The sequence below is a fragment of the Bipolaris sorokiniana genome (genome assembly GCF_000338995.1).
Source record: "Bipolaris sorokiniana ND90Pr unplaced genomic scaffold COCSAscaffold_10, whole genome shotgun sequence".
Lineage (NCBI taxonomy): Eukaryota > Fungi > Ascomycota > Dothideomycetes > Pleosporales > Pleosporaceae > Bipolaris > Bipolaris sorokiniana.
In genome coordinates, this window is record NW_006911904.1 from 1340566 (window position 1) to 1366417 (window position 25852).

General features: G+C 51.2%; 12 protein-coding genes across 12 annotated transcripts; 4 read left to right on the forward strand and 8 right to left on the reverse strand.

Annotated features, from left to right (window-relative positions):
• Positions 1–68: 68 nt before the first annotated feature.
• On the reverse strand, positions 69–947 carry COCSADRAFT_223778 (uncharacterized protein). Its single transcript, XM_007703829.1, has one exon. It carries the CDS (start codon positions 661–663, stop codon positions 172–174), a length of 492 nt encoding a protein of 163 aa, XP_007702019.1. The 5' UTR covers positions 664–947; the 3' UTR covers positions 69–171.
• A 992-nt stretch (positions 948–1939) lies between these two features.
• Positions 1940–2431, forward strand: COCSADRAFT_162283 (uncharacterized protein; the record flags this gene model as incomplete). The annotated part of the gene is made up of 1 exon (XM_007703830.1): positions 1940–2431. The coding sequence occupies one exon, from the start codon at positions 1940–1942 to the stop codon at positions 2429–2431; it is 492 nt and encodes a 163-aa protein (XP_007702020.1).
• Positions 2432–7696: 5265 nt separating this feature from the next.
• On the reverse strand, positions 7697–9919 carry COCSADRAFT_173159 (uncharacterized protein; the record flags this gene model as incomplete). The annotated part of the gene is made up of 2 exons (XM_007703831.1): positions 7697–7925; positions 7992–9919. The coding sequence occupies 2 exons, from the start codon at positions 9917–9919 to the stop codon at positions 7697–7699; spliced, it is 2157 nt and encodes a 718-aa protein (XP_007702021.1).
• Positions 9920–10166: 247 nt separating this feature from the next.
• Positions 10167–12108, forward strand: COCSADRAFT_38594 (uncharacterized protein). The gene is made up of 3 exons (XM_007703467.1): positions 10167–10840; positions 10889–11514; positions 11570–12108. Exons 1-3 carry the CDS (start codon positions 10509–10511, stop codon positions 12007–12009), a joined length of 1398 nt encoding a protein of 465 aa, XP_007701657.1. The 5' UTR covers positions 10167–10508; the 3' UTR covers positions 12010–12108.
• Positions 12109–13588: 1480 nt separating this feature from the next.
• COCSADRAFT_38595 (uncharacterized protein) lies at positions 13589–14538 on the reverse strand. The gene is made up of 2 exons (XM_007703468.1): positions 14395–14538; positions 13589–14346 (listed from the first exon to the last, which is right to left on the reverse strand). The coding sequence occupies exons 1-2, from the start codon at positions 14437–14439 to the stop codon at positions 13963–13965; spliced, it is 429 nt and encodes a 142-aa protein (XP_007701658.1). The 5' UTR covers positions 14440–14538; the 3' UTR covers positions 13589–13962.
• A 1080-nt stretch (positions 14539–15618) lies between these two features.
• COCSADRAFT_93919 (uncharacterized protein) lies at positions 15619–16506 on the forward strand (the record flags this gene model as incomplete). The annotated part of the gene is made up of 2 exons (XM_007703832.1): positions 15619–15937; positions 16010–16506. 2 exons carry the CDS (start codon positions 15619–15621, stop codon positions 16504–16506), a joined length of 816 nt encoding a protein of 271 aa, XP_007702022.1.
• A 451-nt stretch (positions 16507–16957) lies between these two features.
• COCSADRAFT_28195 (uncharacterized protein) lies at positions 16958–17953 on the reverse strand (the record flags this gene model as incomplete). The annotated part of the gene is made up of 3 exons (XM_007703371.1): positions 16958–17190; positions 17260–17328; positions 17380–17953. The coding sequence occupies 3 exons, from the start codon at positions 17951–17953 to the stop codon at positions 16958–16960; spliced, it is 876 nt and encodes a 291-aa protein (XP_007701561.1).
• Positions 17954–18451: 498 nt separating this feature from the next.
• On the reverse strand, positions 18452–18753 carry COCSADRAFT_223861 (uncharacterized protein). The gene has a single exon (XM_007703833.1). It carries the CDS (start codon positions 18719–18721, stop codon positions 18491–18493), a length of 231 nt encoding a protein of 76 aa, XP_007702023.1. The 5' UTR covers positions 18722–18753; the 3' UTR covers positions 18452–18490.
• A 507-nt stretch (positions 18754–19260) lies between these two features.
• On the reverse strand, positions 19261–20776 carry COCSADRAFT_121709 (uncharacterized protein). Its single transcript, XM_007703834.1, has 2 exons — positions 20102–20776; positions 19261–20028 (listed from the first exon to the last, which is right to left on the reverse strand). Exons 1-2 carry the CDS (start codon positions 20457–20459, stop codon positions 19601–19603), a joined length of 786 nt encoding a protein of 261 aa, XP_007702024.1. The 5' UTR covers positions 20460–20776; the 3' UTR covers positions 19261–19600.
• Positions 20777–21171: 395 nt separating this feature from the next.
• Positions 21172–23032, reverse strand: COCSADRAFT_93576 (uncharacterized protein; the record flags this gene model as incomplete). The annotated part of the gene is made up of 7 exons (XM_007703835.1): positions 21172–21294; positions 21350–21471; positions 21540–21980; positions 22033–22179; positions 22231–22635; positions 22682–22695; positions 22815–23032. 7 exons carry the CDS (start codon positions 23030–23032, stop codon positions 21172–21174), a joined length of 1470 nt encoding a protein of 489 aa, XP_007702025.1.
• A 1138-nt stretch (positions 23033–24170) lies between these two features.
• Positions 24171–24923, forward strand: COCSADRAFT_54818 (uncharacterized protein; the record flags this gene model as incomplete). Its single annotated transcript, XM_007703474.1, has 1 exon — positions 24171–24923. A coding segment is annotated over one exon (753 nt), but the record flags the coding sequence as incomplete, so codon positions are not given.
• Positions 24924–25276: 353 nt separating this feature from the next.
• COCSADRAFT_223887 (uncharacterized protein) lies at positions 25277–25695 on the reverse strand. The gene has a single exon (XM_007703836.1). The coding sequence runs from the start codon at positions 25599–25601 to the stop codon at positions 25356–25358; it is 246 nt and encodes an 81-aa protein (XP_007702026.1). The 5' UTR covers positions 25602–25695; the 3' UTR covers positions 25277–25355.
• Positions 25696–25852: the final 157 nt, after the last annotated feature.

The following is a 25852-nucleotide window of genomic DNA, read 5'->3' on the forward strand; positions in this document are numbered from 1 at the left end:
GAAGGACGTCTGCATCTGGGCAAAGAGGAGAAGGAGGAGGAGGAGGAGCGTGGGGGCTGTCTCTAGCCGCGTATGTAGTATAGTATGGGGAGGTGTGCATGCAGGCTGCTCGTGCTCGTGTTGGATATAAGCGTGCAAGTGACTTGCAGTTGAGGGCAGGCTGGTGATTCGTCAGGAGGGGGCATTGGGGGGGGGGGGGCGCGAGGGCAGCTGGAACGGTTTGGAGGACGGTTGCTGGTTGCCTGGGGTGGTAGGGGCGCGGTTGTGTGGGCCGAGCGTTCTTATCTCGCTTGCCCTAGGAGGGAGGGGAGGGGGGTGCCCATAGTGGATGGAGGACACTCTGGAATGGTTTGCGCAAGCCATTGACAGCGGGAGAAAATATTTGAGCACGAGTTTTTGGGACGGATAGAGGCTGGCGTCGCTGAGGCCGGACGCCCGAATTGGGGCTGGCTGGCCTGAGCAAGAGTCCAGATCAGTCTGCCGGGGGACGGATTGGGAGAAGAAAGGCGCTCGGCGCTCAGCAAGAGGCGAAGCGAGGCATGAGACACTTGCAGGCACATGCCTGAAGAGTTCGCAGCATCGAGGGATGGGGTTATTGGGAGAAGAAAAGGTAGTGTTGAGGCGTTGCGGAGGCGAAAGTTGTGAGGGTGGTGTGTCGTGCATGGGGAGGTGGAGATGGGAGCTGCAGGACAAGGCGAGTGGTTCTCCTACTAAGATTGGCAAACGGCATCGAGCACGTCAATGGCGACAGATAACGTCTTCGGTGTCGCAATAGACGATAGACATGGCTCTGGTGGGGCCAGGAGGGAGAGGCACAAGGGGGAGCTTACGCGAGCGGGAGCAGAAGGAAAGAATAGCAAGTAGTCTATGTGTATATAGTATGGTATAGTTTGGCAGTGTGACGGCAGCAGAGGGACATGGGAGATGGGATGGCAACGGGCATGCAGGGTGGTGGGCGGTGGGCGGAGCGAGGGCAGCGACGCCCCATGACTACTGAAACCGATAAGAGGAAGTGTGGTTGTGGAAGAGGGGCATGGAGCTTGAATAGGAAGCCTTGTTCCTAGATTTGCACATCAGTCATCTGCTGCCCAGACGCAGGCGCAGGCGCAAAGCCGGGGCAGATGACTAGCACTGGTTGCGCAGTCACGCAGTGGGTGGAAGAGTGGGCAGAGTGGGCAAAGTGGGCAAAGTGGGCAGAAGAGGGTGGGCATGGGAGGTGAGGAGAGGAGAGCATGAGCGTCGAGAGTCGAGCGGAGGTGTCAGCAGGCAGAGGGCATGGCAGTAAACACCGCGGCCGAAGATTCTGGTGCATATCCGCATGTAGTGTAGTATGTAGGTGTGTATGTAGATGGGATGCTAGTGGTACACCACGCCCACATACAAGTGCGCATTCACACGGCGTTTGGGCTGCACAGTGCAAGAGGGACGTGGGCGTGGGCGTGGGCGTGAGGGGTGCATGCAGCGCTCGAGGCTACAGCGCTTGCAACGAAATTCAGACGTCGTTGGTTGCTTGGCTGCATGGTCAGCCCGTGCGGAGACGACCAGGGATGGCCGAGGACCCTGTCGGCACCATCTGCTGAGAGGCGACTAGGGTCAGCCGTAGTCTGCGTGTGTGTGTGCGTGTGTGCGTGTGTGGATGCGTGTGTGGGTGCTGCCAGTGTGCCTGAGCGCAACTTAAGTATATCCCCCATCCACTCCCTCCCGCCGCCGCTCCACACACGGACGCTTCTTCCGCTCCACCTCGCTCTATATCTCTCTTGCCTGACCACCCTCTCTGACTCCCACTCTCACACATACCACCTGCTCCCTCTACATAACCTGCTGCCTGTTCCCCCCCCCGCCGACGGCCTGACCACACCCTGCTCAGCGACTCAATCCTGTCGCCCTCTATATAATATCAACCACTACTACCCCAACCACAACCACATCACCCGCCGCAATGGCTTCCCAAATGGAGTGCTTCAACGACTTCTGCCTCTCCTGCGACCGTCAGATTGCCGAGAACGGCGTCTACTGCTCGCAATCGTGCCGCCTGGCCGACCTCGAAAGGGCCGGCACCACCGCACAAGCACCCTCGCAATTGTCATCCTCGGCCTCATCATCCTCCTCGTCCAACAGCGGCTTCTACCTCGCCCCCGCAATCAACTTCTCGGCGTACAAGGCGGCATCCACCACCTCGCAAGCAGTCCCCTCGAGCCCCTACCACTACTACCCCACCGCAAACGGCAGCTACTTTGCACCACCCACAGCCACCAGGCAATCACCCCAGCGAAGCCTGACTCCCTCATCATCACGCTCCTCGCTCGCCTCTTCTTCATCATCATCACGGACTCAATCGGGCATCTCGCAACAAGCAGCCACGCAGCTCAGCAGCTACGTGCGGTCGTTTGACCAGACCCGAGACGTCAAGAGGAGATACACACAGTACTAGGCCCCTTCGCCCCTTCTGCCAATCTCACCATTGCGAGGTTGGCCTCACGACATTAATGACGGTGGAGCCTTTATCCCCTTGCGTCCTTGGGCTCTCACTGCCCTCCTCAAGTTCAGTTTTGCATTCGGTCCCATGGCCTCGCCCGCCTGGGACTGGCATGGGTCCACGGAGTTCACCTGCATAAGCACCACCGCTGCTCTCCCTTTTTCCATCATCTACTAGTTCTGTACCATTTCCTTTGTCAAGATACGTGGGTGCGCGGTGTACGATCAAAAGTATTTATATCCATATCCCCCTTGGTGTTTCTGGGGGCGCAGGGCCGAGTAAGCCCCAGTGTTTTGTGTTATCTGGAGCATTTGCAGCCCCGGCGATGGGTTTGCTCGTAGTTGGGACGGCTGGATATCCTCTGTTGCGTGAGCCGACCATGAGGGTCGTGCCTGCTTTTTCTCACCTCACCTCACCTCTACCATAGCTTAGTAGTAGCAATTCCTCAAATGGAAGCCACGACCACGGGCATAGACTCGTGGTCTTACACACACACACACACACACACACACACACACACGCATACACATTTCTTCTATACAGTGATTGATGACTTGAGCCTTGTCCACCCCCTCAGTCCGCACGTGATGAGGCACTCTTCTCACCTCACCTCATCCAGTGCATAGCCTCATACTCAGATAAGCACAAGATGAGACAGGTGAGACACACAGGGTGCGCAAGGCTTAGTCCCTCTCCCTCTCCATAGACAAAGCGGCTTAAACTTTGGTAGCCGCGCAATGCCCTAGCCCACACATAGACGGTGACTGTGCAGGGTCACAATTGGGGGCATGAGGCACGGCTAGGCCCTGCCCGCGCGGGAGTGCAAGGTAGAGGAAGAAATTTTTTTCCCTCACGATGATCCAGAAGCCAGCCACAGCCAGGCGGCAGACGACGGGCATCCATCAGCAAGTGAGGGTGCGGTGGCGAGAGTTGGACAGCCGGGAGGGTATGGGTGGGACGTTGTTGAGAGGGGTTTCCCAACGAGCAGGGCAGCATCCACTCTGGCGCCGTGTCCCCTCCCCTGGGAAGGGCGAAGGAGTTGGCCATGTTCCCTCCTCGTTGCCTGTGTCATGACTCGCCCGCTAACGCCCCCTGTGATCCCTGTGATTGGTCCATGCGCCGGACAGGGTGGGGCGCCTCGTAGCTTGGCTTCTCCGCACTTTGGTGAACGGCCCGTCCATCGTCATGGGCATCACCGACAGCCCTCAGTCCGCCACTCACTATGCGTGCGAGAAAAAGCAATCGTCCCACACTCCGTCATGCCGCCTTTGTCACCACGAGGGGGGGAAATGTCGCCATTGCGTGACATTGCCGGCGTCATCCCAGCGGCCCAATCTACCACTGCCTTTCATCGCAATCGTCATCGCTGTTCCATGCATCGTCGGCCTCAGTTGCAACACTACGCTACAAACAAATGCTTCATGCCCCCCCCCCCCCCAACGAGGCAGTTTTTTTTCCTTCTTCTCCAAGGCCGCGACGACTTTCCTTCGGTCCCCCATCCGCGCGCTGCCAGCTCACCAGGGCTCCACTTGGCAAGCGAGCCCCGGGAATCATAGTGGACCATCCGGGCCCCACGGCTCTGAGGGCTCACGGCACATTCCCTTAGACGTAACTGTGTAACTTATTTCCATCCTAGCGACTCCCGGTGGTTAGGTCATCGACAGAGGCGCAGGTGCGACGACTGTCAAGCGCTCGTCGTGTGACATGGAGCTAGTGCCAAATACGATCACACCACTCACAGTCCACCTTTGCTCGCTTGCTCTCGCCTGCCTGCTCTCTCTCCGCAAGGGCCTGGCGAACTATTCCGAGATCCGAGCACTTGGACATCGATACCCGCAACAGGTCGCCTCAAAACATTGAGCCTTGCACGGCTTGCGGCACCCTTTCACTTTGCGTCCGCCTCGCATGCAAGCTGCCTGCTCTCCTCGCATCTCGTCCCGTCTTGAGCTAGCCCAGGCCTGCCGCTCTCTTGCGCAGGGTTAGGCTGTTCGGATGTTGAGCGCAAGCAAAGACCACCTGTCGCGACGGACCGGAGAAGGCTATCACGTCCCCGACGGCAAACCCGAGCACACAGGGCGTGTTGAGCCTCTTCCAGACTCTCAGGAGCCGAAAGCACGCTACCAGGCCGCGACTCAAAAGCAATTTCTCCCTCTTCAACAAAGGCTGCCTGCATCCTCGGGCCCCCTAGTCATTGGTACCTTTGCCCGTTGTCTGCTTGCCAGTTTCTGATGTTCGGCCCGGAAAAGTGAGTCACTAGTATTCTCGATCCTGTACGAACGGCTGGCCGATCGTCTCGCCCTCCGCATCGCCCTGTGTTTATTGACACAAGGGATTTGCAATTTCTTCTCCACACACACACACACAAAGATACATGCACAATAAAGTCGCCAATTGGGCCCGAGCGGCGGCCTTGCATGCGTCCGTTCCTGTCAGTATGCTGATCACCCACAATCATGGGGACGCCCATCGCCTAGCCGAACGATCGATTGAACTCAACCGCATGGAGCGTGGCTAGGTGCAGGCACAAACGTCCAGATGCGTACATGTATGTGCGCGACCTGTTCGTCTCAAAGGGACGTATCAGTCTTGGTGACAGTGCTTGGAAACCATACGATGATCACGTTTGCCTCATGCAAGGAACCCGCACGGCAAGCGTCAAGCGTCATCGCGATTGACAATGCCAATATGCAATGCAGCGATCATTTAAAATCATCTAACCTATCGCGTCTCCTCGCCTATCGCGCTGGCTTCGACCTGTGAACTTTGTCGTTTCACCCTCACGCACAGATCCCACTTTTACCCAACCATGTACACTAGCATACTCACCTACACAGTCCGCCCATCACTCTAGTTCATACCTTGTTTGTAATAAACAGGCAGTATGGCGGGCTCCATCTCTCATGGCCAAGTCACAATAACTACCCGTCTTAGGCGACAAGCAAATGCTTGTGCTAGCCGTGTCACAAGGAATGCGAGATAAGACAGCTACTGACTCGAGATTAGGAATTGTAGAAGCGCATGATTACATCACGAGTAATTTCCAGTATCAATCCAATCGGCCTCTCCGCCAATGTTGCTGACTCGCTCGAGGATTTCCCAATGTAGAGGTTCGCTGCAGGGCTACACGGCACGCGCCGTCCACGATCAGATCGCTAGATCTCTGTCGTTTGCATGTAACCCAATGCGTTCCGAGCAACTGGCAGTCACGGCACAATGCGCACGCCTCGTTCCCAAAGCATCACTCGCGCTAGCCAAGGCAGATTCCAATACCTTTTGCTTCACGCCGTCGCCATCTCTAGTGCATTCGTCTTCTGAACAGCGTCATCGAAAAGTACCGGAGCTAAGGTAATCCACGTGGACACTGAGAAACGCAAACAGGTTGTATACGCACCGCCACCGGTATACATAAACTTTTGGTGACAAGGCGACCGTGTCTACAACATGCGTTCCTTGTTCTTTGCGCCTCAACCCTGAGCCAAAAGCCCAAACAGTTGTCTTGGGCAGCTACACACACACAGTGTCCCACAGCGAATCGTCACCGTCCGAAGTACCACCGCTGCAGCCAAACCGAAACAGTAGTGACATGTTTTGCCAACTTTTTATTATATTTTACCGCGTCAAACGCACAGCGGTTACAATGCAAGTAAGGAAAGAGTTGCCAGCCAAGCATTTTTGTTGTTTGTCCATTCGGAACGTTATGCCGCGCGAGGCATTTTCGCATACATTACACCCTACACGTTGTCATGATGTAAGTATTGGGCAGCAGAGAAATTATTCTATTGGGCAGGGATTTTCTAAATTCTCTTTGTTCCTTGGCTCTTCTACTTGCAACGTCCGGTGACTTTGTTGTCTACTACATACTCTTCCACTTTTTTTGATCCTTCTGACCGGACGGCCAACAGTCCTTTCTGGTTTCTCTCCATGTACTTGTCATCCCGTTTCTGGATCCACGTTGTGAAGTCATTGCATTGTGGAGCTCTGTTTATCTGACTCCTTCTTGTGTGGCAAAAAGGAAAAATACACTGAAACGAAATTTCCAAAGGATGCAAGAGATGCAGGGTTTCTTTGACTTGTGGGGGTGGTATAGTGGAGGGATAATACGAGTACGGGAAGGACGTGGCATCGGAGTGTATTGAAGACATGGTCATCGCGCGAATCGCGGTGAGGCTGGAGAAGAGTGGTAACGGAGCACACCGAAGGCACGGTCTGGCGCGAGGCGCGGTGGTGAATTAATGTTTCAACGTAAAATGAGGATTGAGGTAGGTGGGATGGTGAGTCCACTGTGATTGAGATCTATTCTGTCGCCACGGCTGCATGTGTCATGGCAATGCATTCACTACATTTCTCATAAAAGTGGAATTTTGTTCATCCAGAGTTTGGTCGTTGAGAACGAAATGACACGAGTAATCATGTTATCAGTATTAATAGCAAAGCTCAAGATGTCTTCACGGTTCACGTATTCAAACTCCCTTCCTACTCTCAAGAACAAAAAAAATATGAAGTTGAAGAATTACCAATATTACTGTCCAAAACAGAACCATGTTCAATGTCGTTATTTCTTATAGCTGGGAGTTTTCAAGATTTAGCATAAAAGTTAGCTTCTTTGCACATGTTATCCCCTTCAAGGCTATTGTATTGCAATAGCCCAAAGACAAGACTTCTATACCCAAAATGTCGAGATTTTCATGTGTCAATATAAAATCACAACGCATTAGTTCCTGCCATTCCACTGCACACGAAAATTGCCTCTCTCTTTTTTTTTTTGAAAATTCCAAAATACTTTAAATTTCAAGCTCAAAAAAAAAGAAGTAACTACTAGTTATACAAAGAAACACAAAGTTACTCTTTCCATCGAGCTACCTAGACAAAAAAAACCCCAAAAAAGATCCTACAAACGCCAATACGGCAATGAAGCCTGTATGTCCTTCTTCTTGGTCAACCATAGGAAGATAGAGAGAGGTAGAGAGATGTAAGTAAAAATAAAAAATCCAATCCCTAAAGGGGAGCCCGAAAACCTTTTCCAAAATATATATATATATATATAAACAAGAAGAAGAGCAAGAACAAGAAGTAGAATCCCACCAAGAAAAAAAGTGAGTATCCGAAAAAAAACAGGCAAGGCAGAAATCCAGCCTTTTGCCAGTTCCAACCCTAGGCAACCCCCACCTCCTCAAGAAAAGCCCATCTAGCAACCCCCCCCCCCCCCCAAAAAAAAAACGATCAAGAACCCCCCATTATCTTCCGCCTCTGCCTCTCCGCCCACTCCCTACTCGCAATCCGTCCCCTCTCAGCAGCCTCCGCCCTCGCCCGCTTGGCCGCCTCTTCCTTTTCCCTTCTCTCCCTCTCTCTCGCTTCTTTCTCCACACGATCCCGATTGAATACCTCTTTGCCCTTGAGTTTCAGTTGAATCGCATCCGCGGGCGTGACTACGGCTTTGGGGACAAGAATGCTGTTGCGGTTGGAGGAGGAAGTGGATATGGAACGGGATTGGTGGGGGAGGGGGTGTGAGAGAGACATGCTGCTTCGTTTGCTGGCGAGGGAGGTGGAGCGTTGCTGTTGTTGGGGAGGAGATGGAGGTGGGCCGATTGTTACGCCTGGGGCTTCGGCCGGGGAGGGTCGGATGGGGATTGTGACGGGTTTGCGGGATACTACTGGTGCGGGACGGGGTTTGTGTGCTGCTGCTTCTTTTTTTGCTGCTTCGGCTTCTTCCATGCGCTTGAGGCGTTCTTCTTTTTTGAGGCGCAGTTTCTCGGCTATGACAGAGCCTGGGAGCTCGAATTTGGGCTTTGTGGGCGCTTTTGTAGATTTTGCGAGGGGGGCCATGGTGATGCTGGTTGGACGTTGTTTTGGTGCAGGTTGCTCTTCTTCTCTCTTCAGACGCTCTTCTTTTTGTGCTTTTAGTTTCTCGGCGATTTTCTCGCCCGGCAGTTGAAAGGCAGGCTTTGTGAGCGGTTTGTTTGACTTTGGTGGAGGGGGCATGCTGATCGGCCGTGCCTTTGGTGCTGTGCCTTCTGCTTGCTTTAGTCGCTCCTCTTTCTGCGCCTTCAGCTTTGCGACTACGTCGTTGCTTGAAAGCTGGAATGTTGACTTGGTAGGAGCGCGCCCCTTTGGTGGCGGCGCAGGAGTAGGAAATGATACGCTGATCGGTCGCCGTTTGGCAGCAAGATAATCTGTCGTCGGCGCGGAAGTTGTCTTGACTTCCTTGCTAGTTGCAGTACGAACACTGGTTGTGCGAGCTAATGAAGACTTGACCGGCTTCATACTCTTCGGTGCAGCAGAACTGGGGGCCCTGGATAACTTTGTAGATGTAGTCGAAGTTGTATACATCGACTTTGGGCGTGTGCTTGCTGTGCTAGTGGTCTTGGAGGCCTTTGCTCTCTCGGGCGATGTCTCCTCGTTCAATCGATCGATTCTGGCTACTGATGTGACATTCTCCAGAGCCTCCTCAAGCGCATCGATTGCTTCAAAAGACTCCTCGAGACGCATAGGGGATTTTGAGAGGCTACGCGACGTCCGTCGACTTGAAGCCTGGCTCCTGAGAGTGGCCATAAGATCTTCATTGGACTTTTGGGTTGCAAGCGACTTTGGCTCTGTTTCTGGACTGACTTCGACAGAGGGTACGGGAATGTCAGCTGCTGCTTCGGGGACTTGAGGCTGAATCTGGGGTTCTTCCACTTGTGGCACCTCTGGCGAAGCCTCTTGGGATACTTCACGTTCTGCTACGGGCTCGACTACAGCCTCTGGTTGGACCTTATCAACAACATTCTCTACCTCCTCAAACTTCTCTTCCTTTACATCTTCACTTTGAGTTTCTGGTGCTTTTGGATCTTCAACCTGCTCTGGTACTTGAAGGGCTTCTTCCGTGGCTTTGGGCACATCTGCTGTTGACTCTGGAACTTGGGTTTCTGGTTCCTGAACTGTGGGAGCGGCGTGTTGCGCCTTCTTCATTTCCTCTTCCTGCATGGCCAATTGGCGGCGAGTCAGGCGTACGGGCTTAGTTGGGGTTACTGGTCGTTGGACCTTGATGGAGACCTCTGCAACTTCAGAAGGGTTCGCTGACGAATCGATGCCAGAGGCCACAGCCGATACAGACTCATCCTGAGTTTGCGAGAGGGTTTGGGACTCTATTGTACCATCTTCAGCGCTTGCGGGCGCCTCGACGGGCTCAGGCGCTGTTTGCGCGTCTTCAGGTGCAGCTTCGACTTGGTCCTCCTCTTCTTCCTCAGCCGCCTTGGCCTTTTTCCCTTTCTTTGCGCGGCCTTTTGCTTTGCCCTTCTTTGCGGGAGTCTTCGCAGGAGTTTTTGCAGGCAGCAGCTCTTCGTCGTCGTCGTCGCGGGGTTGCTCGGCTGATGCATTCGACGTTATTTCGTTCAACGGCGCGCGCTCGGTCGCGTCGGTAACTTCATTATGGCCCTGCTGGGCGCGCGCACGAGTCACACGCATCGTCAATGGCCAATTGGGTCCAACGAGTGTTGTGTAGGTATGTATGTATATCCAACTGTGTCTGCAGCGATGAAATGCTCCCAGTGTTGATGCTGCACAAGGGTGGAGCCGGCTGACAACAAATATCCCAACCGAGTAAGGCGTGGAAGCACGCGCCAGTGGTTCTGCACGTGACCGCGACTGCTTCACCCCTACTATGTATGTACACACGACTGCGCCCGACACGCGGCACCCCACGATTCATAGCGCCATGTCCGGGACCAGGCGGAAATCCGTGCGTGAGGGCTTCTCGGTGGACGTTTGGTTTTTTTAGAGGCAATACTTGAAGGACAGGCCCCTTGGTGGTCAATTACACCACCAGATTTCCTCAAAGCACCTGTTAGCGACATTAATCTTCGTATCTGACTCGTCTGCACCACCGAACAGCCTGCGAACCGGCCGCATCCTTACCCCAATCGACACTTTGTACCACTTTTCGTGTTCTCCCCTTCTGCGCTTCTCCAAGCGCAGGTCTCCGAATACCGGAATGTTTGCAGCCCCGCGCTTGCGTCTCTTTGCCGTGAACAGCCGTCTCCAACCACGCCTTAGCATGTCATCACCTCGTTTGCGGGCGACCTCCCGTCTGAACCAGGTCTCCAAGCATTTAGATCCAAAGCCCTTCCTCGAATTGAACACTCCCTTTGCCACCGAACGCACCACTCGCCTCGAAGACGAACACGGCAATCGCATAATATCCAAGAAGCCAGAAGCCAAGGCACAAGTCAAGCCGGTTGAGCCAGTCAAACCCGAAGTCAAGGAGACCAAGGAAGCCACGCCGAAACCACCAAAGATTATGTCCAGCCAACCGCCACACCCTGCTCTGCTCATCCCTGGGCCTATTGAGTTTGACGATGCTGTCCTCAACTCTATGAGCCATTATAGGTATGCTACAGTTACATATCAATAAGGCCTTGAACTAAGTACATCTAGCGAGTCGCATGTCGGCCAACCCTTTGTAAACACCTTCAGCGAAGTCCTAGGAAACCTCCGCAAGCTCTTCGTCTCCACCGACCCTGCTGCGCAACCCTTTGTCATCTCCGGCTCCGGTACACTCGGATGGGATCAGGTCGCCGCCAACCTGGTTGAGCCCGGCGATGAGGTGCTCGTTCTACACACTGGCTACTTTGCCGACTCGTTTGCCGACTGCTTCGAGACTTATGGTGTCAAGGCCACACAACTCAAGGCGCCCATTGGCGAACGACCACAACTCGACGAGGTCGAAGCAGCGCTGAAGGAGAAGGAGTACAAGATCCTTACTGTTACCCATGTGGATACTTCAACTGGTGTGTTGAGCGACATCAAGGCGCTCAGTGAGCTCGTCCACCGAGTGAGCCCCGAGACGCTGGTCGTAGTAGATGGTGTCTGCAGTGTTGGCTCTGAGGAGATCCGCTTCGATGAATGGAAGCTCGATGCCGTTCTCACAGCTTCACAAAAAGGCATTGGCTGCCCAGCTGGTTTGAGCATCATGATGGTCTCTGGTCGCGCAATTGAAAGGTTCAAGGCGAGAAAGACACGGCCAACTTCGTACTTTGGTTCATGGAAGAACTGGCTACCAAGTAAGCAACCACTGTTCACTCGACTACTGACAGCATCATGCTAACGCGATTCTAGTCATGCAAAACTACGAAGCCAAGAAGCCATCTTACTTTGCGACCCCCTCGCCACAACTCATCCACGCCCTTGACACCGCCCTCAAGCAAATCCTCGCGAGGCCCATTGAAGATTACTGGGCTGCCCATAAGGCTGCGTCACAAAAGGTCAAAAAGGCTGTTGAAGACTTGGGCCTCAAGCAATTGGCTCCCAATCCCGAGAGCCAGGCTACTGGTATGACCGCCATGTACCTTCCCGAGGGCATGACACCTCCTCAAGTGCTCCCCAACCTCCTTAAGAAGGGTGTCATCTTCGCCGGCGGTCTGCACAAGGAGATCGCCACCAAGTACATTCGATTCGGCCACATGGGTGTTAGCGTGACAGATCCCAACCGTCCAGACATTACCAAGGCGATTGAAAGCTTGAAGGAGGGTCTGTTCGAGGCTGGCTATAAGGCTTGATTCAATGTGCAGAAGAATGGCACGTTGAGATTTATACAGATACAAAAATATAGAACGCCAGTATACAAATGAGAAATACAATTTTATCTTATTTGCAAGCAGTTCTGATAGACGATGATGATGCATTTGTCGTGGCTATGTATAATTCCTTTGGTGTCCTGATTTCCTATCAACAGCAAAACACCACACCCTCCGCCCGTTGAGCAATCGAGCCTATTAGCCTCATACAAAATTAACCAGCCAAGTACCCGCCCAGGAACAATAATCTCATGTGAAAACGGACATGTTCACCAACTTCAAACCGCCAACTAGAAAGTGAAATCATCGACCCTCGACGACAAAGGTTCCGAGACGCGGGAAAGTGGGTCGCATGAGGCTGTGTTGAGTGATGTTGGCGGAAGTGAGAGAAAAAGAATAAGCCCATCGTTGATCCTTTGGCGACAAAGTGAATTCATTCCTTACTTTTGTTGTGTACATTTTCGAAGAGATTACTGCCTGATCAACAATACTTGAGAAAATCCACGTGTCGTCCACTTTCTATCCCCACAGGCGTTTGAAGACTCTGGTTATGCAGACCTCGGGGCTCGACTAGGTTGATGGGGAAAGGGGGCCACGGTGTTGTCTAGATGGATTTGAGGTACAGGGGGAGGGTATGTGGATGAGGAGGCATAAGGGGAGGTTCATAATGCTGCAAGTTTGGTGGATGAGGCATTGATGGTGAGGTTTGGTTGGAATGGGGGAAGTATGGGGAATGGAACGGGGAATATGGGGGAGAAAGGGGGTGCTGGGATGTCGATGGGTAAGGTGGCGGTTTTTGCTACGGTTGTTCTACCTGGCGTTATTGTTACTGTCCTAGAAGAGGGTTTGCTTTAGAGACAGAGAGGGAGGAGGAGGAGGAGTGTGTTGGTGGGCTCGGGCAGTGTGAAAGAAGAGAGTAAATTTATGTCTGGTCATATGGTACAGCTTCGTTCCTTAAAGCTAGTGCTGCACCGTATGTCGTAGAGATACATCAGTCTCCCTACTACGCACGTAAAACGTTAAAACCTTGTGACTCCTTCAAGCACACAACTAGATGCTAGCAGTGGAGGAAGAGCCGAAGTAGCAGAGCTGAGTGGTATGTCGAGGATACCGTGGAAGACTGCGTTGGTGAAGATTGAAAGCACGCCTGTTGTGCAGGAGTTTGGGGATGCGTATGTCTCGTTCAGATATGGTGCTGTGGAGAGTTAGATGGAGAGAGTTCAATACACACGTACATATCTGATTAGCTTGTTTTCATTTGCACTGATAGGAGTGATGATGGCAGAGCTAGTTGGCTTCTCCGTAGTCTTGTTGGATGTGCAAATGTCACTGGCTAGGCTGGCTCTTTATGAAAGCAGCCTGGTCTCATAGCCTTCTATGGATAGTCAAAGTTTGATCTGTGAATTTGTAAATCCCCAGTTTCGACATGGAGTCTCTGCAATTCCGAAGCTGACGGCTCATGTGGTTGCTTTGACTCATGTGTTTAGATGACCTGGTCATGCTCTGAGTATTTGGTACCTACAATGTCCAGTTTGCGAAATGCAAAACGGGGATCGCAACATGTGACATTGATTCCAAATGTATGTCTAGTATGGAGATTCCAGGAAATACCCCGTTTCTGTTGTATTGTAGCAATTCCATCGAGGTGCAGATAGAACCAGTCGGTGGCAAAGTATTTCTAGGCAAGCAAATACCAACCCCAAACGCATAGGATTGAGACTTCCAACCCGAGTGCTATAGAGAAAAAAAAACAAAAAATAGCTAAAGTACCAAAAAATTATTCTGAGAATTCCAAAGCGCCACGCGACAGAAATAAGCATACTGAGAGCTTAGCTCAAGCATGTGTGCGACTTTCCATGACATGCAAAGCCGTCTGAGAGCCAGGAGATTTTCTGTTCTCTCACCTGAAGTCCCCTTCTCGGAATATCTCACAGATCACAACCATCTCCTTTTATGTCTTATTAGGCCGCATTGCTCTGCATCCGTCCGCCCGAGTATTGCATCGTAAGAAGGGTTTTCCGTCGAAGTGACCCAGAACCGCGTGGTTTGCATCCGTCTATTGTTTTTCTCAAAACACCATGTAAGATCCACGTATCCTATGATCTTTTCGCCGCGTCCATACGTATGTATACAAGGCTCCATCTTTTCGTCTATCGGCTGCACTAGCACTTGCAGCACTTCCACTACAAGTTGATGAGATATAATGTTATGATCTATAGCCGGGTCGCATGTGAGCACGGCCCAGTTCCAGGTATCTCTCTCGTTTTCGTGCCGACTGAATATTTCTATTTGAGTCGGTTGGTATAGTTGATGTCTTATCTGGCATATGTCAACAGCGGCTTTAAACGGAAAGAGAGAGTAACTTACTGCAAGTGAGAATAAGCCAAAAATTCCGCACGTCCATCGAGACATAGTTTTTTTCAATTCATGTACTGTGTGTAAAGAGAATGCTGAGAGTGCTGATAGTAATCTCGTTACGTTAAGGTGGACATCTGTTGAGGTTGAAAGACTTCGCGATAGTGATAAGGACTAAGAAGACCACATGGAATATAAGAGGGACCAATAGTTTATCCGATTTCCTGAGGCAGGCAAGACGAGTCACATCAGTCCAACTTGATGTCCATCTCACGACCCATGCATCATTTGCCGCTTACAGCCCCCGTATACTGTGGGTCACGTCCAATGAGCATCATGTGCAAGCTGTGGAGGCTGTGCCCTTACCAAAGGACTATAAGCGGGGCGAATAAATGTCGTTATTGCGGCATCATAGCCGAGGAGAAGGCAATCGACACCTGGATCAGCCTTGTGACATGTGTGACAAGGCTGAGTCCGCAGGGTGGCTTGCGGTCCTCGATTGAGCATGACAAGGCTTAGCCATAAGGGCGCAGTCCGCGTGCGATATCATTCATTATGGAGCAAATATTGTTGCCTTCAACTAGGCACTCTTAAGATTCAAGGGACGAAGAAGAGCACTATGATTACGTAGTTTTTGGATGACGCATAGAGGAGGCGCAAGTTGATATGGCTGCAGGTTGGGGCGGTCGCTACGTAGCGCTGGAACACGGGTGTAGCAGCTGACAATCTGCAGCCACCCAATGAAACCTTCACGTACACATGGATTTACATTAGGACTAAGACACAGCCATTTCCAAAGGCGTCTCACCGGGATTCACAGCTACTTGACGTTCCGAGGCAGCCGAAGAGTCAGCGCCTTGACGTGCTGTCAGGCATAGACAGCGTCTGTCACAGAACGTCTACGAAACCTGTCCCTCTATATGTGACAATTATGGCTTTGTTGATACCATGAAATAGCGTCGATGGTTGTTACACAAGTAGCTCAGTATGAGATACGGCGTACCTCTCTCCCGGCTGGCTGGACAGACTCTCAGCCTGCTTCACAAGGCAACCACATGCAGCTCCATTTTGAAGCTCCACGGCGTCTCATGCAGAAGAAATCCATTCTGCAGGATACACAGGACTAATGATAGCTCTACCATGGCAGGCGATATGCTGTGTCCAGAATATATGGGCACCATGAAAATCCAGCCTGCCGTCCCAAATACATCAATATTTTGACCTAGGCAGAAAAGCATGAGTGCATCACATGACCCGTTACAGGAGTATGTCGTCGGGTATCCGAAACTGGCAGCGCAAATTGAGATACTGCCCGAGCTTTCCATGTTTCGCAGATTCGGTGCTCTCAATGCCCAGAACCTACTCTACATGCAAGCTGAACTTGCGTACCTAGAGAAGAAACTCAGAGAGCGACAGCAAATCGATGCCAACGACCCATCTGGAAAGAGATCAGCCTACGCACTGAACTGGTTCTGGCTCAAGGGATCTGAAAACACTGACGCGGGCGAGCAGCAGGCGCTCGTGTTGAGAATCAGGCAAGTGCTAAAGGAATACAGTATGCTTCCAAATATCTCAAAGAATGACATCATCATACTCATACCAACAGATGAAACCCTAATCCAACAAGCCTCCATTCTCAAATACCCCAAACCCAGCCCCTGGGACCTCCACCACATGCAAAATTACCTTCAAACTTCCGAAATGGGCTCCAACGCCCTAACTGGCGACGATGCCAGAATCTGGGGCTCCGTCCTGGACCGCGACTCCCAAAATCCCGATCTCATCACTCTGTGTCCGCGAGAAAAGAAAGATGCATTTTCCGCGTGGGCCGCAGAAAGCACAATTATCAACCTCCTCCGATGCGGCTGCGCGCGTTTTATGAAGCCCTCGCGCGTCCATGGGGTTGTGGGATATCAAGATGGTACGATTTACAGGGTCACGTACTGGTTTACTAGTATTCTTGCGTCGTTGATTCCGATTGCGTCGATTGCGGTGCTGTATCGTGTTCAATCCATGTCTGCGAGGTTGGGTATTATTGCTGGGTTTAATGTGTTGGTGTCGATCTGTTTGATGGCGTTGACGGGGGCGAAGAGAGCGGAGGTTTTCGCTATCACTGCTGCGTAAGTACTTTAACCATGTGACACTGCTGATACTTCTAGTTCTTTTCTCTCTAACGAGACGCTAGGTTTGCCGCTGTTCAAGTTGTTTTTGTAGGGTCGGATCGTGTCAAGGGGGCTTGACGCGATCAGTGATGGGCGAAAGTATAGGGGGTGGGTGATGTAGACAAAGTCATAAAATATAACATGTAGATTCCCAGTGCAATGCCAATAATGTTACAGTTGTAGCTAAATTCAATCGCTCGCTTCCTAGCTGCTCTTGAACTGAAATGCAATGCAAGAATGAAACCGGCTAAATTCAAACTCCCGCAAATGATCCTGTTCAGATAAAACTTTCAATGTTGGCACATGCAGCGTATCAGAGAGGAATGGCTGCTGCATGCATGCGCTCGTCAAGCCCGGGGTGGGGGAACGCTTTTGGTCGCTCATCAGGCAGCTTAAATGGTGTTCGCCCCTCATCACGTACCCTCAGCTGGCATGCGAGCGCAATCCTGGCGCTTACGCCTCCTCCCTCTACCCTTGCTGTGGTATCCCGTAGCGTAAATGCTATTTGTTGCTTTCTGCAACGACTCAAAGACGTATTTCCAATAGCGGCCCAGTGTAGTAAAGTCGGTAACTCTGTGATGGTTGGAAAATTGACATTCGGGTGTCGCTAGGGGGCTTTGGGGCAGAGGGCTCTGGCCTTGAGTGCCTAACCAGGTTAGTACCATTTTGTTGGTATAGTTGCAACAGCGTCATACCTGCTCCTCTTCAAACTTACGCATCTCCTCTTGTTCCTTCTTTCTGCGCTCGTCTGCTTCCTGCTGCTTCTTAATAGTTGTACTAGCTGCTATATCGGAGTTAGCAATCAAGCGCCCACAGTGTGAGTTTACAAACGTACAGTCGACGCGAATAGGGAGTTGACGGAATGCACCAAAGAAGTTGCGATTTATTTGTAACAGTTTCAGGTCAATCATTGTGGTGCGCCCAATGATGAGGTCGCATGTATCCAAATCAACAACCTTGAAGGTGGACATTTCGTAGCGTGGTCGGAAATTCAAGTCCTTTGTGCCCTTTGGAGCGTCAACCGGGTGCCATCTTCCCCGAACCTCACCCAGACATTCGATCTTGGTGTTGTCCATTTGGATGATATCAGTGTCTTCTGTAGATGGCTGCCACTTGAAGCCAATATTCTTGAGGAACTGGGCGGTGACCAGGTTATGCTCGCATTGCGTGTCGAACAAGCCCACTCCATGGGTTAAACCGGACCAAGCCTCGCCATCTCCATTTCTGATGGATATGTCAAGTGTTCGCTCAAATCGTTCATCCTTCTGGGGCGGTGTGAAGATTCGAGAAACTTTGTGTGGGATCGAAGCAGCATCAGGGCGCGAGACAGAATGCAGCAGCCGGGATTTTAAAAAATCCTTGGCCTTGGTGTAAGCGCACATGCGCCTACGGCCCTTGAGCTTTATCATGGTTATAACCCTGTTTAAGATACTCGAGGTATGAAGAAAAATGTATGAGTTTGGTTGATTTCACCTGTTTTTGGTAACTTGTTGGCTTGGGCCCAACAGCCTTCGAAACAAAGTAAAAGGAAGGAAAGTACTTCCTGTTGGAGATCAGTCTTGAGTACAATATAGTATCTGGGTAAACTATTTGATGTAGGTGTGGTACCCACTAGGATGTTAACCAAGAAAAGGGTCAAAAGGGAGGGGGGTATGAGAATAATGGTAGTCGGAGCTTTCAGGAACAGTAGTCTAGTATAGCAAGGTCTGAAAAGTAGGCTGTGCAGTGCCAAGGCGCGGCTTCAGAATCACTTTCTGTGCAACTACCCCAGTAGCAGTAGATTCGCACTAGGCGTATTGGCCTTAATTCTGTTACTGTTGAGTAAGGTGGCTCGGTAACGTTTTCTGTGTATAACGATTCGTTCCGGGCAGTAAACTCCGCCACACGGTTCGTGGGTTACTGATCCTGTCGTTGTTATCACGGTTTGAAGACTGCCATTTAGGGGCTTAGTGTCTGGCTGATATCTGGCGGATATCTCTGGACAGCATTGCATACGGAGATGTGAATAAGCGTGCGAATGAGACGTTACCTTGGCTCATCAGCTGAGTACAAGCAGACACAGCCCAACTTGAATCCATTTGCCTGAACGCCTCTTGGCCCAGGCGTCGCCATAACAAGGCTGAAAGCAGTGGAGCCGTTCGTTTCCATTCATCTACAGTAAAGCCCCATGACCACATCTTGTGCTTGAAGTGGCCGGTGCAGAGGGACAACCTCTGTGGCGCAGAGACGCGGTGGTTTGGTAATGGGTTACGCAACCAGTGGTATGATCCTGAGGCTCAAGTCGATTGATGATGGTGGTCGGCAAGTGTGCTGCACATTTACATGCTGTTGCCAGTGGCATGAGGCGCAGTGTAGACAGTAGCCACAAGGATACCTACGCGTTCACTTGGCCCTCACATGACGTACGTCATTTACCAGATGCCTCGGACAACATGTCATGATCATTTTCCGAGCCTCAATCTTCATCGAAGAGTGTTTTCTTAGTATTTGAGGTTTTCTTCTGACATGCATGCCCTCACAGTTGGCAATTTGGATTAAAAAACATATGCTTGTTTAAAAGTACTCGCAGGAGTAACTACGATTAGTCGCTATCCACCAACCCTACCAAGCACATAGTCTAGACACCGCATCAGTAATTCACACAATCACGTGCCAACAGTTTATCCTTTAGCAGCACGAGATCTAAGTCTATCGAGTGCCAAATAGTATTTCTATTCCCACTATCATCTTACCAAAAACCTTCATCTCTTCACAGCAGCGGAAACGTAGTATCATAGACGTGTAACTAGCGAACAAGACAGCTAACGAATACCCATATCTACATATGACATATGAACAAGACTCAAAAACTGGGGCCGAGGACATAGCTAGATTATGAAGATACAAATACCAGAAAATAATATTAGCAAACCTACTCACACATGCTTCAAGCACTTGTATCACAAATCTCAAATATTCATTATTCCAGCTAAAAAAAGAACAACAAAACACACGCTGTCACTAAGCACAAACTCTTTCAATTACCCGGAAAAACGTCTTGCATCGCACCAAATCCCTCAAGCAGCAGCGGGAGCATCAACCTTAGCCGCCGAATCCGCAACCTCATCCGCTGTCTCCGCAACCTTCTTGTCCTCCTCCTTCTCCTTCGCCTCCACCTCCTCTTTCGCGGGCACCTTCTCCGCGTCCCCCACAAGCTTCTTCACAACCTCAACTGTCGCGGCGGGTCCACCGGGCTCAGCCGCCAACACCTTACCCTGCTTATCAACCACAAAGACGCCGCGAGTCGTCCCCCTTGGTGCCTTCTTAAACCCAATGGCCGAAATGAGGGTCTGCGCGGGGTCGCACAGCAGCGAGTACGGCAGCTTCTGCTTGGTCTTGAAGGTGGTGTTTGCCTTGGGGCTGTCGGACGAGAGACCGTAGATGGAGAGGCCGGTTGCGGTTAGAGGCGTGTAGGAGTCGCGGAAGAGACAGACTTGGGTTGTGCCTATACCGAAGAGCCGGTCGTGTAAGTGATACTGATACATATGCAATGGGGGTGGGTGGGAGACGCGACTTACATCCCGGAGTCGAGGCTTTGGGGTACGTGAATAGGACTACACCGGCCTTGCTTTCTTCTACGAGCTTCGCGAGCGACGTCTTGGTACCATCGTTGGTTTCGATTTCGCCGCCGAATGAGGCGAGGTCAATTGTGTCGCCGACTTTGGGCGCGCCGCTGGATTTAGCAGTTGAGGCGCCGTTGGTCTTGCTTACAACGGCTTTCTTGACGGCTTCGGCCTTTTCGACGACCGCGTCTTGGACCTTTTCGACGACAGTCTTCTCGCCGTCGGCTTTCTTGGCCTTTGCGGGTGCCTTTTTCTTTGCAGGTGGTGCTGGCGCTGGGGCCGCGGCCTTGCGCTTCCGGAGCTCGACTGGCATGATGGGGAAAAGGGTAGCGAGTTGGGTCGCGGTCGCGTTGATGTCGCGAGGGGGCGCCGAACACGATTAGGGGAAGAGCTGGGCGGCGGAAAGCTCGGGGATGAGTGATAGAGGAGGTGGGAGTCAAGGTAGGACAATTGCTAAAGGCTATGTGTACGAACAAGCAACCTGTAGTACCACCGTCGCAGAATCAACAATGGCGCGATCCGCAGTCCAGAGTTGTCGCTGTGAATGAGTAGGTGCTTATCAGCAGCAGAGCAAGGAGGTGTGTCCCATGGCGATCTAACGCCCAAGGCCAGGTCGTCCAGCCTCCTCACTTGGCGCTCCCGTCCATATTGACATTAGCCAGATTACATGAGCCTGCGTCTATCCTCCGGAAAGAGCTTATTTCGGACGGGCGCTGGGGTAGGGAGGCGCTTATTATTGGCTGGTAAGGTGAGGAGTCGTTGTGCGCGCCGCTGCACTGTAACGCACCGAAGCATGTCCCCGGTCGCGTCATCGCGCGGCTCCACGTTTCCACCACCTCAGTATTAATGCATTGGAACTTGACACGTTGATACCATTTTGCGCATACATGCTTGACACATGCGACTTTACAATTATGTATACATGTACCATCCAGAATATTTACATGATAGGATCGAGCCTTGGCCGACCCTATCCCAGAGGAGAAGCGCCCTTTCTCTCCAACTCCGAATAGCAACCAACACGGTCAGCCGTCGTCTGTGCCTCCCGCCACCCAACTGACGGGATGCCAATTATCCTCACAAGAAAACACCTTGCCGCCGGAACCATCATGCAAAGCCCACCCAGACGACCACATGCCCAGGCCAAACTGCAACACAGGGTCAGCCAAGCCGCCTCGACCAGTAGGGAGAAAAATCACTTACAATGGCCATCCCCAACAACACTATCGAGAAATTCAGGACTGTAAAGACCATCTGCCGCTTTGAAAAGAATAGTCTTCCATTGACTTTATTGTGCCACAGCCACAGTAGTGGAGGAAAAGCATCTGTGCGTGTCAGACCACTGGCCGAGTACACATCGTCGCATGCAAAAGAAGGGTTCATAAGAACTTACAGCTGAACCAGCTCCCAAAGAGCGCGCCAATCAAACCCAGTAGCAAATTGAAGTTTGGAATCGCCTCAGCCAAAATCCAGCTTGCTAGCCATGCCCCAGAGCAAATCCCCACCCAACTACCCAGGCTTCTCCAGCTGTTGGTGTGCACTTCGTTTGTGCCCTTCCATACCCTGAGGTAGACGTATTTGGTGGCTACCGAGCCATTGACAACACCGGCAACAATAATGGTCGGAAGTGCTATGCCAAAACAAATCTTGCTGACCAAAGGTGACGCAGAACCCAAGGCGGGCGAGGACACAAGGGGTCCAGCGTAGTAGTATATGACCGCTGAGATGAGTAGATAGAATGTCACTGCAATTCCCTGTTCAAAGAAAAGAGCTTTGCGGAAGTCGCGCGGGTCCTTGAGTTCGGATGCAAAGGAAAAGAAGGCGACATGTCCAGCTACAGTGCGTCAGTGGTAATGCGCGTCATGAAGCGGGAATGATGTACTTACTATAGGCCAACACGATGTTCATAACAGGAGCCAGGCCTTTGACCAGTGGTACATCCGGTCGTATGACCACCATGTTGTTCATGTCTGGCTTTTGGATGCTGATGGCGATCATGGTGATTGTGACACCTACGATTATCGAAACGCAAGCTATAGCATGGTAAGCAAGACAGGCGACATGTCGTCTGCATCTTGACTCACAAAAGATACTAAAGTAGCTGATATTCTTGAACGTCCTCGGTAGCCCGAGTAAGAAAGAAACGAACAGTCCAACCACACTGAAGATGATTGTGCAAGCCCCGTGGTTAGTCATTGCGTTCATGGCAACCGCAAACGTCAGGATATGGGCGCCCATTATGAATATCAACACCAGAACCTGTGCAACAGCAATCACTTCACGGGCGATGAGCCCACTCATCAGCTGCCCGCAGTCCGCATACGATTGCACAGATGGGTGCGCCAGTTTGAACTCGCCAATCAGGTATCCTGTGTATGTGGCGATGATCCCCATTAGGCAAATGCAGAGCATGCCTGGAACGATTCCCAGAATCGCTAGGGCTTGGGGGAGCGCAAGGACACCGAGGGAAACATTTTCAGCCAGCATTACTTGGAACTGTCAGAGCGGGGTAACGCGGAGAGAGTTGTAGCTTACGAATACCCGTATTCCTAAACGTTCACGTCAGCAAGATGTGGTGGAATGAAGGATGGCATGTCAAGCCGCGTCAAGTAATTTCAGACGCGTCACTTGAGGTTTTGTGTGGGTTCAGAAGAGCTCGAATACTTACCACCACGAACATGTCTTGTACTGGATTTCGGCACCTTCTTCATTACCGAATACATCGTCCTCCGCAGCTGGCGTGCTGTGTCTTTCGATATCCGGTAGTGGCGATAATGGCTCTAGCAAGGAATGCTCTTGAACCACAGTGGTCTGTTTGACAGTCTGGGCTGCTGTTCGGTTGAAGGAGAGACGATGAGCCGAAGCCGGCACTTTAAGGTTAGCCATTGTCGACGAGAGAAGGGTTGCGACTACGTGGGGTGTGGAATTGGAAAGTAAAATTGAGCTTCGTGCCAAATACTTTTTCTTTGTACATGAGAATGGTGCCTACGGGACTCAATATCTGCCCTTCGATGCTAACTTGGGTCGAAGATATGGAAACCACAACTGCATGTTCCGGTACCGGAGTGATCATGTGGCTCTGAATGCTCCGTAAGGACGACAGGACATGACGTTGGCGTCCAATATCAGAATGGGTCAACGAAGCATACTATTGGAATTCCGTAGTATGTAGAACCCTTTAGGTCAAGGGTGTTTGTGGCGTACCATGGAAACATTGAGGTATAAAGATAAAGCCATCAAGATAAGAGGCTTAGAGAACCACTAGTTATACAGTGTATTTTGAGGGGTATCATCAACGAAAAGAAGCCACGAGACCAATTGTAAATCAGGGCCCTTCATTGTGTGTAATTGCTCATACTTGCTGCTGACAATAGTATCGACTTACCTATGGAGAGATCACATAATTCATACAGCTTTCATTTCAGCATATCAGGGTATAAAACGCATTTACCTGCCCGAGTTGATGTGCGAAGCATGACACTGTACGTTTCAAAGAAGATGCATTCGCTCTCATATTGCGCATGTTGCGATAGGCGTAAGAAGGCTGAGCCAGAGCATGTCTGTTCTGATGCTATTTGTCAATTCCATCTGATGCTGCGTCCTGAGAGATTTGAATGTAATTTGAACGGGGTTGCATATGCATTGAAAGTATGGAATAGAATATCCCATGTAGAACCACCGACGTCATCACGTGTGTTCGCGGAGCAAGGGCGACTCGGGTCAGCTTCATCTATGCCGTTACTCCTTAACGCACACGTTCCCCGGACGCTACTCTCAATAGCCAGTTCATAGCCGCTCTTTCCAATTCGAATTTCCCAATTATAGGGTCCCCCTTCCTGAGCATATGTCGAGGATTCCGAGGAGCGCAATGCCGTACCCGATTCATCCGTCGACATCAGCGACGCGCAAGCGCAATTTCACGACCTACGCCGACAATGATGCCCACGTTGCGCACCGGTATGCGCCCACGGCATCTAGTAGCCGCGAAATCGAAGTTATCGACCTTACACAAGACTCGCCCAAGAAGGCGCCTCCTCCGAAGAAGAGCAAGCGTGACCCTGACGCGCCTGTTCAGGAGAAGCGAGCCAGAATATTTCGCAAAAGGGCACCACAAAGCTACCTGGATGTAAGAGAGCGGGCACTTACACAGCGCTTGACGGTACTTTCACGCGAGCGCTGCGGAACGGATGATGTGCCTGAGGAGAAGGTTATCATCGCAGGCTCGACAGGCAACATGTACATGATCTCAATTGGCCTCGTTCCCTCGTGCGACTGCCCGCATGCTAGAAAGGGCAATCAATGCAAGCACATTATATACGTCATGCTAAGAGTGTTGAAGGCGCGAGAAGAGATTGCATATCAGCTAGCTCTTGTTAGCTCCGAGTTGCGCGAAGTCATGAGGAATGCGCCACCCATCCCCGGCACTGAGACGGAGAAGCAGAGCGAAGACGGCAATCGCAAGCCCATCGAAGGCGAATGTCCCATTTGCTATGACGAGCTTGATGGTATGGAAGATATTGTGTACTGCAAGACCAGCTGCGGAAACAATATACACAAGGTTTGTATGCAGAACTGGGTAGCTGCAGCTAGAAACAATGCGACATGCCCGTACTGCCGTGCCAAGTGGGATACAGATGCAGTGTTGGCAAGCAAAGTCGGCAATATAAACACTAATGGGTTGCAAAGGAACGAAGAGGGTTACATCAATGTCGCTTCTCAGTTGGGCTTGCCTGGTTTCAGAGACTACTCGACGTACTATGGTGGACGACGGCGACATGAACATTATTATTATTATCATTAGGCCCAATGTTGAGGTTAGGAGAGTCCACTTTGTGGTATCCAGGTGGGATTTGTTTGTTTAGCGTTGTAGTCATGATACCCGGCGGAATTTTAGAAAGTGGAGTATTCTTTCAGACTGTTGACTTGCTATCATCGTGTTGTAAATTGGCCAAGTACATAGTTGCGCTGGTCAGAAAAAAGTTATCACTATATCACATACCTCACTGTTATAGCAATGCACACTACTGAACTATCTCAACAACACATCTCTCACCCATGACTTTTCCAACCCGCACGCACCCAACACTACACCTAGCAATGACCCATGAGCTGATCCCTTCAAAACACGCCAGATCCACACCGTCTAAAAGGAAAACAACGAGTCACAGCCTGCACTAGACATGTTTGCAGATCCCATTAGTCCATCTACTTAGCCTGCAAAATAAAAAAGCGCATTATGCTGGTATCCACCAACTCCCGAAATGAAAGTCAAAGTATAAAAGAAAAGTGATGACGAACGCGCGAAATCTGATTTTGGGAAACGGACATCGCGAACTTCGTGCTCACTCGGAAATGACGCTCGCCGGCAGGCCAGCGAGCGAGCTATGGCGACAAGATATCGGTAGTTTGCACTATGCACTCTGAATCCAATATGCTCTACATATCCTCTTTCCATACCGAAGACATCTGGAAAGGGCAAAAACGGAGAAATCACTCAATCCCATGATACTCTGCGCCACACGTCGTCGAAACAAAGCCCAAACCTTCTTCAGCTCTGTGTAAGTACGCACACCTACTAGAACAACGCGGGAACACGCACAGGAACCCCCCAAACCCTCTTCTTTCCCTTTCCGTGCATAATACCTACATGCGCCCCCAAACGCATTGACACACCAAGGCCGCTCCCCTCTCCGATAAACTTTCCAC